The 12,714-nt window shown below is 47.0% G+C and overlaps 1 protein-coding gene across 1 annotated transcript in view; it reads left to right on the top strand.

The window, feature by feature from the left end:
* CLIP1 (CAP-Gly domain containing linker protein 1) overlaps positions 1-12,039 on the top strand; it is a 60,392-nt gene extending 48,353 nt beyond the window's left edge. The window contains exons 21-27 of the mRNA XM_057377777.1: positions 4,041-4,093; positions 8,744-8,861; positions 9,101-9,260; positions 9,372-9,418; positions 9,893-9,898; positions 10,306-10,430; positions 11,056-12,039. Of these exons, the coding sequence (XP_057233760.1) occupies positions 4,041-4,093; positions 8,744-8,861; positions 9,101-9,260; positions 9,372-9,418; positions 9,893-9,898; positions 10,306-10,430; positions 11,056-11,278 (732 nt within the window). The 3' untranslated portion in view covers positions 11,279-12,039. The remainder of the gene's footprint in view (positions 1-4,040; positions 4,094-8,743; positions 8,862-9,100; positions 9,261-9,371; positions 9,419-9,892; positions 9,899-10,305; positions 10,431-11,055) is intronic.
* Positions 12,040-12,714: the final 675 nt, after the last annotated feature.

Here is a 12,714-nt window from a genome sequence, read left to right as displayed (position 1 = left end):
GCCGGGGCTGCCCCGGGGAGCCTGAGCGCTGCTGGAGAGGATCAGTGGTGCTGGGAACGCTGGAAAATAAATTTGGAAGCCACCTGCACGGGGAGGTTGGAAGTGCAGGCTGACAGAAGGTTAYGTAACCCGGGAAGGATACTTGGGAAGGCTGGGGAATGAGCATAAATTAAACGTGCTTTAGCCAAGTGTATTAACAGACAGTTGCTATTTCTGTCGGGAGTCATTTCATTATACGACTGCAGAAATGTCCATTCACCAGTACTAAGGAAATGTAGTTATTTAATTCTACTTATTCCTGCTTTCCACACCGAAAACTAAGAGTATTTAGGATGTATTTCAGAATACTGTGTAAAACTMCTTGGTTGGACTTGTGCTGTGCATGTGTCTGCTCAAACTTCACACGGTGCTGCAGCCAGGCAGTGGGTCCTGGGGAACAGAACCCCTGTAAGGTGCTTTTCTGGTGCTACTTTATAAGGAGAAGAAGACTCTTAATTTTTTATTTTATTTTATTTTTTACTGTTGTATCTGAACATGTTGGAATCCTAAATATTGGCAAGTTACTCAGCTTGTGTCACTGGTYCTTGCCAGAGGATAAAATAGATTTRCAGCCACTGATGTGGTGGGTTTAGTTCTTGTGGAGCTGTTCTGGTAACAGGTACGCTGTGAAGGAATCTGAGGAAAATYTTACCCAAAAGATCCAAAAGCAGGAATGGAGGAGACAGGGGTTTGTTTGTGTCCTGCCTTTCTGAGAGAGCCCCTGTGCAGAGCAGGGCATCCTGCTCCTGTGACTCCTGCACTCTGCAAAAGGAGTCATATTTTTAAAGCCAAGAGGCTGATTTTTCCCCAAGGGTGCAGTCTGGAAGTACTGAGCATGGATGACCACAGCTCTGGCCAGTTTGTAAATCCTTTTAGCTGCTGCCAGGAGTAATGCTCAGCTCCTTCATCCTCAAGAGCCTTTGGAGGTGACGAGCAGAGTCCCAGACGTGTGGGCTCAGCACTGACTCATTCCCCATCTGAGGAGCAGAGTGGGGAGAGCACGTCCCAAACAGCCAGTGCGAGCTGCTCCCCACTCCCACAGCGTTTCCTAAATTATTGCAGAGTCTTTGAGGCAACCTGTTATTTCCAGGGAGAGTTGTAACTTCAGAAGGATTTGGCAGCACGGGTCAAATCTTTCTGCGTTTGGACACACGGGAAGGCCCCAAGGGAAGGGACCCCATGGCCCCCGAGCCGTGACCCAGCCATGGTCACTGCAGCTCAGTCCATGGCCTCMCTCATTTCCAGCTGACCTCGGGAAGGAATCCTGCTGTGTGCATCCTGCTGGCTATGGATCTGTCAGCAGGGATCCCTCTCTCAGTGCCAGGACACACAGCTGGAGTGTGGGAAGCACAGGCATTAATCCATCACCTCACAAACTGTAATGGTGTCAGCACGGTTACACCACAGCCTGTCCTGCCCGTKAGTCCATGGCTCTGAGAGCGAGGATCTGGAGGCTCTGCTGGAGTTTGGGTACACAGTCTGTTTGCCTTCTTCAGCCCTKGGTGTTTTCTGTGTCCCATTCTGTGAGGAGGATGTGATCTGAATCTCGGCAATGTGGGAATGCTGCCTGTTGCAGTTCCCTAATGTGGTATTTGGGCTGTGGTGTCTCAGGGTTTGTGAACCTCGGCCTCCCAAAAGCTTGGGAGAGACCTTTGGTATCCCCACACCTCCCCTTTCCTGTCACACCGTGCTCAGGCTTTGGGCTCYCTGGCTTCAGGCTCTGTGGGAAGCAGGAAAATATCACCATGAAGAATCCTTTCCTAGATATTGGAAGAGTGTCCGTGGTGGCAGCGAGGGTTTTCCCACAGCAGGATTGCCCTGGAGCTGCAGGTTGTGCTCCCAAAAATCCRGGCAGTGGGGAGGAAAGCAGAGCTCAGGCTGCACAGGGTCTGTGCTGGTGCTGTTAAATGATTTGGGAAGGGGCAAACACGAGATTGGGAATTTTGAGCTGTTGTTATGGTAACCACATAAATTCTAACAAGTGTGTTGTCAATTGGGTTAGAGAATCTGTGGCTGCTTGTGACACACTTTGCAAAATTAATGAATCCTGTTTCATGAATGATTTATCCGGACATGTAAAGGTTAAAGTGTCTCACACCAAGGATGCTGAGGGAGCTTTTCTGTATTGATCCATAAATAATTAGCTGAYTGTAATTAGTTAAAGAGTCACATTCAGATAGATACTGAACTCGGGGAACTTTCCTGGCTTCAGATTATTTGTTGTGTCATTTTGGGAGCCTCAGACCTGCCTGGGCATTTGAAGTTCATTGGAGAAGGTGTAGAAATAGCCAGCAGCTCAGCTGGCCCATCTTTTATTAACAGTGTGTAAGATCTGCTCAGAGGGTACTGAGTGTGGCTGCAGAGAAATGCCAGTGCTGGCTGGGGACAGGAAATCCAAAACAGCAGCTGGGAGGTGATGCCCAGGAAATGTCCCCTCACTGTGGGGATGCTCAGGAAATGTCCCCTCACTGTGGGGATGCTCAGGAAATGTCCCCTCACTGTGGGGATGCTCAGGAAATGTCCCCTCACTATGGGGATGCTCAGGAAATGTCCCCTCACTGTGGGGACCTGCAGGAGCAGAGGGCCCTGGAGCCCCGAAGCACCGCAGCTCCCTGGGATTCGCATTTCTCAGACTCTTCACATTCCTCCCTTTTTGTCACCACTCTGTGCAGATGTCAGAGTTCACACAGGCTGCCTCTGGGCACGAAACAACACAGAAACTCTGGGGATCTGGTGCTGCTGGTAAAACTGAGCTTTGACTGGATTTGACCTATGGGAAGAGCTTGGCCATACCCCCACAGTGCCTCTGCTCTCCCACAGTGGTCACTTGCCTTGAGAGACACATCTTGATTTGCTTCAAGAATTATTTATAYAAGTCTCTCTACACCCTTCTAGTATCTATTTTTCATATCAATAAAGCTGTCTGATTAAGCCCAGCAAAATGATCCCTGTTAATCCCAAAGCTGGAAGGTTTAGCAGCCCAGGGAAGGAGAAGGTAACTTGTCAGGAAATGTGGAGGAGATGGCTTCTCTCAGTGAGCTGCATTTAGCTGAGAGCTGGGGGCTGGCAGACAACCTGCCTGCTCGAGGAAACTTGTTTAACACCTTCTGTGCCAAACCTCAGGATCTGCAAAGTGCTGAAAGAATTCTCTCTGTGAGGAGCAGGAGCTGTTGTCAGGGCTCTGAGGTTTCCATTATAAATGTATGTGTTCCCGACCTTGTGCATGAACTCTGGAAGTTTGTGAAATCCCACTGGAGACTGTGCTCAGGGAGTTCTGGTACAGACAGTTCTCAGAGCACTATTTGCTGCCTTTGGCCATTGAATAAGAAGGAARGAGGAGATGGTGAAAAATAATTAATTTGCATGAAAAATACTGAATTTYGTCACCTTCAGAAGCTCAGTTGCCCAGTGTTTCTGTGGTGGGCCTTGGCAGTTTTGTTGCTTTGCATTTCCTAACCCAGTTTGGACCCAAGAACCAACAACATTTTCAGGTGAAGGCCTTGCTGGTTTTAAGGGCTTTAGAGTGGCCTTGGTGAAGTGCAGGTTCAGGATGTGGTAACAAACACCAGACCAACAGCTTTGGGATCAATAATTTATCTCAGGGCAGTAACAAATACTGATCAGTGGAACAGTGATCCAGCTCAGCACAGCAAACCCAGCAATCTCCAGGGCTAGGCTGTAATGGCCAGGTACACAAAGGGTTCTTGGTGTGTGTGGGGCCTGGAAATATCCTTTAATAGTGTCCCACACCTCTGCTGTGTGCACARGACACAGAAATGTTCWTRAAGCACCACCAGGCCCTCACTGGCTGATGTTCTTGGTCACTGAACACTTTGTGTTTGGGTGCATCTGCTGTGCCAGTCGAAAATTTGCATCTTTGAGGATTTGGGAGCTCTGCTGCCTCTCCCACCTTTATTTTATGATATAATGATGCTCTGATATGTTATATACAAAGGAAACAATTTTTAGTGTATTAACTGGAGTCTGTATTTGTGTTTTAGCTGGAAGAGGAGAGATCAGTACTCAATAACCAGTTATTAGAGATGAAAAAGAGGTAAGTTGTTTTTTCTGAYGTGTGTTTAACCCCAAAGTCCTACAGAAACATAACACAAAACCTCTGCTAAGAGCTGCTCTTTTCTGTTGTGTCATGGTTAAAAGTGCTGAGTTGTTACACTCGTTGGAGTAGAGCTGGAAGCGTCCACGTTTGCTTTAGTTCCACACCTCCCACATTGTGGTAATTCTTATTTGCAGTGACCAGTTGAATGTTTGGTTTTAGTCTGCTCTGGAATGTTGGATTGTCCCTCAGTCTGATCAAATGCGTGTGCACAGATCTGACCTGGCGAGCTCCTGAGAAATAAAGACAATACAGGGATGCTGGGGAGGGKTTTTAGAGGAAAAGGAAAGAAAAGCAGCAGTTACTGAGCACTGACTTGCTGCTCTCATGKTTTGGGGCTTTTGTCGAGCTCCTTGTGGGTTATTGCAGTTCATTCAGCACTGCTTTTAAATGCCAGGAGATCTGTCCTGGGTGACTGGGGCATCCCTTTGTAAACTGCAGCTCAGGGAAAGGTCCCAAGTCACCAGATTGAGTATCTGCAGTGTGTGCATGGGAAGCTGATTGGCCCCTGTGCCTCGAGCAGGATGGGAGCTTTCCAAAAGCAGTTACATAAATCCTGAGAAAACAACACAGCTCCCCACGACACCTCGGGTGTTCCAGGAAAAACAAACCAACCCCTGTGAAATGTCCAGAAGTTACAATGGTCACRACAAAGAGCAGTGAGTGGCACTTGGGTGTTTATGCACATCCTTGGCCATTCAGTATTGTTACTGTTCCCTTCTTTGTGCCCTAACACTGTTCTCAGGGAGGAAGTTGTTGTGTTTCCCACTGTTCCAAAGATCAGCGGGCACAGGGGGTGTTTCCCAACCCCAGGAAATGTCAGAGTTGGATCAGCTGAACCTCAGCTTTAACCAACCTCATGAGCTGCATCACCAGCCTGAACATGTTCTAAAGGGTGTTCCTGAACGTGTTCTAAAGGGTGTTCCTGAATGTGTTCTAAAGGGTGTTTTCAGCAATAGAACTCCTGAAAAATTCAAAAAAAAACCTCCCTTGAGCAAAGGAAGGTGCGAGAGGGGGCCAAATCATTTGACACTTTCYAGCAGTTGTGATTCACAGAAAACATTTTCAAAGACAAACTCTTTGTAAGTTCTCCAAAGGAAGATGTGTGCCTCTCGTCTTCCTTCTCCTGTTTTACTCYGGGTGAGCTGCCTGAAATAATTCAAACAATTAGGAAATCAGCAAAGGAATTTTGCCATGACTTTATTTTTTACACCAAGATGCCCCAGTTTGTGACTGGCTTAATGACATTGCTCAGCAGTGTTGAATAAACTGCAATAGAAGAGGAAAATGAGGAATAGGAACAGCCTTGCTGAGGCAAACAGCAAGGACTCATGCTCAGAACATGCCAGTATATGGYATTGGTGCTAACTTAGGCTGAATAGAGAGCTAATGAAGTAAAAATAATGAAAAATGTGGTGATGGRAAGATGATTTCCTCCTTTTGCCTGAAGAATTCGAGCTGCTGAACGAGAGCCATCTTTGTGTTTCAATTAGGTCAAATCTCYAGTGGTGGTTTTCTCACCTTCCTTCCACCCCCAGGAATTCTCTTCCTCTATTTGGGCATCCCCTTGTATGAACTAATCCAGCTGGGAGTGGCAGGAGTTTGGTGTTTATGGATCAGGGGGGGTTCTRTGTTGCTCAGCTCGTTGGGTTCAGTGTGGGTTGCTGTCTGACTGTCTTTGAGCTTCGCTATTTCTCGATACTCATTTCATTCCTCTCTCTTCCCTTTCCTGCCCTTGCTTCCCTTGCTATATCTGTGTGTCTTTAATGGTAAGACTCAAGAAAGTCTATCCACGTTACAATAAATAATTTAATTTTTTTTTTTAGTAAAGTTGTTGTACATATTTTGGCTGCCTTTGTCCCTTGGTGTCTTGCTTTTGTTTTGTAAAACACTCAGCTCTATATATATATATATATAAATAATGAAAAAACAAAGTCTATATATTTTTTACCAAAACAGAAAAGGCCCTTGGTGCAAATTTTGTTCTTCCTTAAAGTACTTTGCATTTGTACTCCATGTTTTCTAACATGTGGTTCTTGTTATCTTGCATTTTTAAAGCTTACCCAGTAGCACTTTAAGGTATTTGCTTCATTCTTAGAATTTCTTATTTTTATAGTAAGGGAAGAATCTGGGTGATTTTTTTAATCTTAAACCAAAACAACCAAACTTTCTCCTGTGACTTCCACACACTGCTCGGAACATGGTTTACTGTCCTCAAGAAAGTGAAGTTTTAAAATGGCATCTAAATGAAAAAGTCATTTTTATTGTTTTGATTTCCCCCTGCTGGTAAACAGATGTTTTGAATTTGAATTGGCAATATAAAAGTCCACCAAATCATTTTTTTTTTCCAAATAAAACAAATAGTTCCCATAAGATTTCCCTTGCAAGCCCTCACAGTGCAGTTATTTCACATTCAGCACTTGCACTAATCTCCCTGTGTGTGATTTCACTGCACACGATGCTCCCAGCACCGTTCACTTCCAGCAGCAGCTGAGACTGTTCCTGGAAGGGATCTGTGATCCACCCTCAGGGATCAGCACCTTCTGCAGTTGCAGCTTCTCCAGTTCCAGCAGTTTTGGGTTTTCCACTGGAGCAGCTCCCGGAGAGACTGTCCTGGGAAAGAAAACCCAAAGCTACAGCACAGGGACCTTCTTCCCCTCTTGTTTTCTCTCCTCTTCTCTCCTTTCTCTCCCCTTGTGTTTTAGCATTCGAGGCTCCTGTATTGAGTCTGTAAATATTTGATTTCTATCCTTACAACCTGTTTGCCTTTCTCAACCACCTYGGTGTTGTGGTGGTTGAAGCTGAGCCCGACAAATGGCAAATTAATCATATTTGTACCAAAAGCATCTGTTTGGTCCTGATCTGGCAATGAAGATCTGACCAAGTGGAAACATTGGCTCAATCACAAGCTCTTGAGCATGGGCTGAGTCCCTGGRTTTCCATCTGCCCTTCCCAGTGCCTGCACAGCACGGGGACGCTCGGGAGGAGTCTCGGGTGCAGCAGAGCTTGTGAGCAGCAACTTCCAGATGTGCTTCCCAGATCTCCTCAGGATTTACTTGCCAGCAAATCCTGGATTTGCAGCCCTGCTCTGTCAGCAGCACCTCTGCACTGGGGGCATTGTTTSCCACAGCACCACTGCCTTTGATCACTCAGCAAAGCACTGAAAACCATGGATGGGCCGGAGTGTTGGGGATCCTGTGGGAGAACGTGGGGAAAACTCTGCAGCTTTGAGTGCTTTGCTGGGGGTTTTCATGTGCCAGTTCCCTTTTGGGTATTATTAACAAGATTATAAATTTGTATTTGAAGGCAAGATCACGCAGTCTGCAAGTTGTTGTGTTTCCACTTCTGTTGATTCTCTCATTGTAAAAATACACCAAACCAAATCACATTTTGGTTCTTGTTTGGCAGCTGCCTCAGCTTTTCTAAACCCCAGATTCTCCACTTGCTGCTTCCATTCCTGAGTGCAATCTGAACAATGAAAGAATTGCATTGATTGTGCTCTCATTGTTGAGTTGCCCATTTATCTCAAGTGGGTGAGATTTATTGTGTTTCATGGTCTGGGTATCGTGGCTCTCACTAACTGTAGATACCACAGAGATGGAAACTTCTCCATTTGAGCTCAATAGCTGTCCCCTGAGCATCCTCCCACATGGATGGGCTCTGCTCCTGATCCTTCAGCACTCCTGGAGGGTGCAGTGCAGTTTGGAATCCCTGCAGGAGCTCAGAGCTGACAGCAGCACTGCTGCCTGTGCTGGAGAGCCAGTTCCTCTAGGAGAAAAGTAAACAGCTYGAAGTCACTTTTTTATTGTTTTCTTTTTTAACCAATTTTTTCATCTTGTAAAGGATTCTGTAGCAATGTTCCTCCCATCAGAGGAGCAGCACTGTGTGTGTTGTGTGACCTGGCAGGAAGATCCCCTTGCCCAGTGTGAGGGTGTCACCGTTGTGGTGCCTTAAGGCAGGAACTCCAGGCAGAAGTTGTATCTCTGTTAGATCCACAGAAAAGATTAGGAGAACTGGACATTTGTACACAGAAGAGGGGTTGTCCCTGCTTTGGAGGATTTGTTTTTAACCCTTCTCCTGTGAAGTAAARCAAATCCCATGTGGTTTGTCCATGTGAAGGAGATGATGAGGTCMCTGAGATTAGTGAGGACCAGCTGATATTTCCAGCCTCATCCATGCTTTGCATGACAACTTGTACAATGAGCTTTGCATGCCTGTTTTGTTGCTTGTTAATAATTTTCAAGAAGTAACAAAACTCTCAAGTTAGGTTTTGTGGAACATTGTGCAACATGTTTGTTTATCCTGTATCTCCCCAGTCTGTTAACTTGCTCCTTTAAATTCAAATGGATACGGTGCTATGCAGATTCTGGCATGTACTACCTAGGTAAAGTTTTTGCTTTGTTTCCACAGTTGTAACACCTGAAATGTTTATACATATTTAAAACCTTAGTCAAGTAGCAAATTGTAATTTGTTTTATAAGAACCACTTCTTAACAGTAGTTTAATACTTGAAATTAAATGAGACTACTTTAGGCCACTGCAGTTATCCATTCATTAGGTGATTTCTGGTTGTACTTGGTTTTCTTTTAGAGAATCAACTTTAAAAAAAGAAATYGATGAAGAGAGAGCATCTTTACAGAAATCCATCAATGTCACTAGTGCCTTGATCACACAAAAAGATGAGGAACTGGAAAAACTCAGACATGAGGTAAATGAGGAATGGGATGATTCCTAATTTCGATGAAGTTGCAGCCAGGGGCTTTGTGTGCTGTGTCCTGCAGAGCTGGCTGATCATTTTTCTTTCATGTGGTGTAGTTAAACYTTAGCATCAGATGTTTAGATACCTGTGCTGTGCCGTGGTTCTGGTGGCTGTTCAGCCCTTGCCACRAGTGCCAGTCCTTTGTTTTGGTGCTGGAAGGTCCAAGTGTTCTCAAACAACTCTTCCAGATCACGGTGCTCCGCGGAGAAAACGCTTCTGCAAAAACCCTGCAGTCAGTGGTGAAGTCACTGGAGTCTGACAAACTGAAACTTGAGGAAAAGGTGAAGAACTTGGAGCAAAAACTCAAGGCAAACAACGAGCAGCCTTTAACTGTAATGAGCCCCTCAGGTAAAGTGAGAGCCACTCCAGTGCCCTCAGCTGGGAGCTTGAGACCAGACATGGTGAGGTTATTTCTGACTGAGCCATTGTACTTCTCACTTATTGTTTTTTTCTTTAAAGGTGATGCTGCTACTCTGCTTCAGGATGAAATTGCAAGAGAGAAGCAGGTACTGGATGTGCACATGGGCATGCTAAACCAGCAGTGGGGCTGTAGGAGGGGGAAATACTCCAAAGGCAATCTTCACTGGGCTTTGTCAGTCAGGATTTTAAAGGGCAGATTTATCTGGTAGCTCTGAGCTTTTGAAAGGTCAGTGACAGTAAATAGGGAGAATCAAGTGATTGAGTGATACTGGAGAAACATTGAGGTTATGGGAATGTGAGGAAGGAAGCAGGAAAGGAGGGTGGCAGATTGTGCTGTGCAGCCTGTCAGTGAGGCACAGCCCAGCAGAACACACTCACTGCTCCTTGGCCTCCTTTCCAAGGCTTTCTTGGGTGTGAATGAGGAAAAAGCTGTGGCCCACTGAATCTGGTGCTTGCCATGTGGGAGAAATGGGCTCCCTGAGCTCCTGGGTATCTCTGAGCTTCTGCAGTTCTTCCTGACTGCAGAACTGGACTCAGAACAAGGGGTGGCCGCAGTGGAGAAGGAAGTGCTCAGCTGGCACRTGCTTGGGACAAGGAAGATGTGATTCAGAGTCACAGTCACAGTGACCACGGGAAGTGCCAGCAAGATGGTTGSAATAGAATCATCTTCTGCTCATGATAAAGTCCTTGTCAGATCACGAATGTCAGTCACAGTGATCAGAAAATGTCCTTGCCAGTCGTGCAGCCATCAGAACTGTCATGGACACACACTAACCACCAATCTTTTTCTGGTTTTCTGCCTCCCTGAATTCACTTGCTGATGGCAACCCTTCCATCCACCAGGGCGAGGTTGGTTCCACTTCTTTCCTTCCCTGTTAAGCATTCCTTGGTTACATTCAGCAGTGCTGAGCTCTGGGGCTGGGGGAGGTGCCATCCCTGCCCCTCTGACTGTCCTTGTCCTTGTCACTCCTAGATCGACTTCCTGAATTCAGTGATAGTGGATCTGCAAAGGAGAAAYGAGGAATTGAACTTGAAGATACAAAGAATGTGTGAAGCAGCCCTCAATGGCAATGAAGAGGAGATAAATAACTATGACAGGTACATAGAGGAAACTTCAGCTCTTGTTTTGGGAGCTGGTGTTTGGCAGGTTGGCAGCTGCACGGTSCCCCAGCCTGATCTCAGCTGTCAGGAGGGACAAACTGAGCTTTCCCTGGAGTTCAGTGGTTGAATCCAGCCTTCTCCTTACACTGTGGCATTCCCTCACAGTGCTCTGCATGGTGCTCTGTAGTTACCAGTCACAAACACTGATGTATCAGGYTGTATCTGTTGTCAGAGTTGGTGCATCTGGCCCTTTCCAAGTGCAGGAGAGTCTTTGCTCCCCAGAGGCCGTAGCTGGGTTGGGATGGGAAGATCTAATCCAGARAAATAGCACGAAAACCTCTTTCATACATCATGACTTCAGCTCTTTCAGGGGAWAAGAGATACTTGTTTACATGTGTTTGTTTTAAATGTCTTTGTGCAAGTATTTGCACAAGCAGCAGCTCGTTCAGTAAATAGCAGAGTGTAGGGGATTGTGGGGGCACTGCAGGGTGGTGTTGAAGGGGGTTTATCCTATTTTTTGTTGAGCTCTGTGGCGTTTCCTGAGTCTCAGTAACCCCGAGCTGACTGCAAGGCCATGGGCCCTCTCCTGTGTGACAGACACTGACTTGTGCCACTCTTGCAGTGAGGAGGAGAGCCTGTCCAAGAAGAAGCCCCGTCTCTTCTGCGACATCTGCGGCTGCTTCGACCTGCACGACACCGAGGACTGCCCGACGCAGGCGCAGGCGCTGGAGGAGCCGCCGCACTCCGCGCACCACGGCAGCCGGCGCGAGGAGCGGCCCTACTGCGACACGTGCGAGGTGTTCGGCCACTGGACGGCCGACTGCAACGACGACGAGACCTTCTGAGAGACCTTCTGAGAGACCTTCTGAGAGACCTTCTGATGGGGGACACCCCCGTGGACTTTGCACCACCAGCAGCCGTGCGTGCTGAATGTCAGGACAAGGGACAGCGGTTCTCGAGCCCTCGCTCCCACTCCCCCTGCCCGCCCGCTCCAGAATCCCTACAAGCATAAATATTTTGCTCTTCCACTAATAAATACCCCCTTGTTCCTTTTTAACAAACTTCAGTGAAAGATGAATAAATGATTTAATAAGTGACTTTATGCTGTTTCTTCCCAGGTTCTGGGTTTGTCCCACCCTTAACAGGAAATGCCCCTGTGCTGTTGGATCTATTGATGGGAAAACATGTATAGGAATGAAGCACTAGAGTTATATTAAAGCTTATTTAAATATCTTTAAAATATGCTGTTAATTTTCATATTTGCACTAAACCATTTTAAGGCTGAATTTGTACATTTAGATTTTTAAGCTTTTTTTTGACACTGGACTGAGTTGAGAAATATTTCATCTTTATTTTCATTTACTCCTTTGATTGCGATGTCGCTCGGTGCTGTGAGCTCTGGGTTGTGGTTTGGTGTGAAACGTGGAAACACGACGCAGGTAAGGAGCTGCTGGGGGTTTTTGGAAACCTGTATGCTGTGCACACCTGTGCACACCTGAAACAGTTTGTGGGCCAGCCCTGTTTTGCGTTCTTTCAGCTTCTATATAGTGAGTGTGGTGTGTGTGTGTATATATGCATATATATAATAAAGTTATATTTTGGAAAAAAAAAAGTGTTTTCTTTCCTACCTTTCTATTCAGAGTGAGGGGTTCCACGTAGGGACAGCCATGCCCAGAGGYTGCRCTGTAAGTCACAGRATCCATWAGGTCAGAGGAGACCTCTGAGGTSACCTGGWCCAGCCTRTGACTGGACACCACCTTGTCAAGGTGACCAGGGCACTACTGAGTGCCATGTTCAGTCTGTGCTTAAATGGGGACAGTGACTGCACCATCTCCATGGGCAATCTTTGATCACCCTTTCAGGGAAGAGATGCTGCCTGATGTCCAACCTGACCCCATTCTGGTGCAGCTTTAGGCCGTGTCCTGTCGCTGTTCCCTGGAGCAGAGCCCGACCCCACCGGCTGCCCCCTCCTGTCAGGGAGTTGTGCAGAGCCACAAGGTCCCCCCTGAGCCTCCTTTGCTCCAGGCTGAGCCCCTTTCCAGCTCCCTCAGCCGCTCCTGGGGCTCCGGACCCTTCCCCAGCTCCGTTCCCTTCCCTGGACACGCTCCGACCCTCAATGTCCTGCCTGAATGGAGGGGCCCAGAACCGGGCACAGCACTCCAGGTGTGGCTCAGCAGTGCCCAGTGCAGGCAGGAAGCAGCTCCCAGGTCCCGCCGGTCGCACTGTCCCTGCTCCAGCCCGGTGCCAGTCAACATGCATGACCACACATGACACATGCATG

This window comes from Malurus melanocephalus, unplaced genomic scaffold, assembly GCF_030028575.1.
Source record: "Malurus melanocephalus ecotype Western Australia unplaced genomic scaffold, MMel_1.1 scaffold_325, whole genome shotgun sequence".
NCBI classification, from domain to species: domain Eukaryota; kingdom Metazoa; phylum Chordata; class Aves; order Passeriformes; family Maluridae; genus Malurus; species Malurus melanocephalus.
This window is presented reverse-complemented; position numbering and strand designations above follow the sequence as displayed.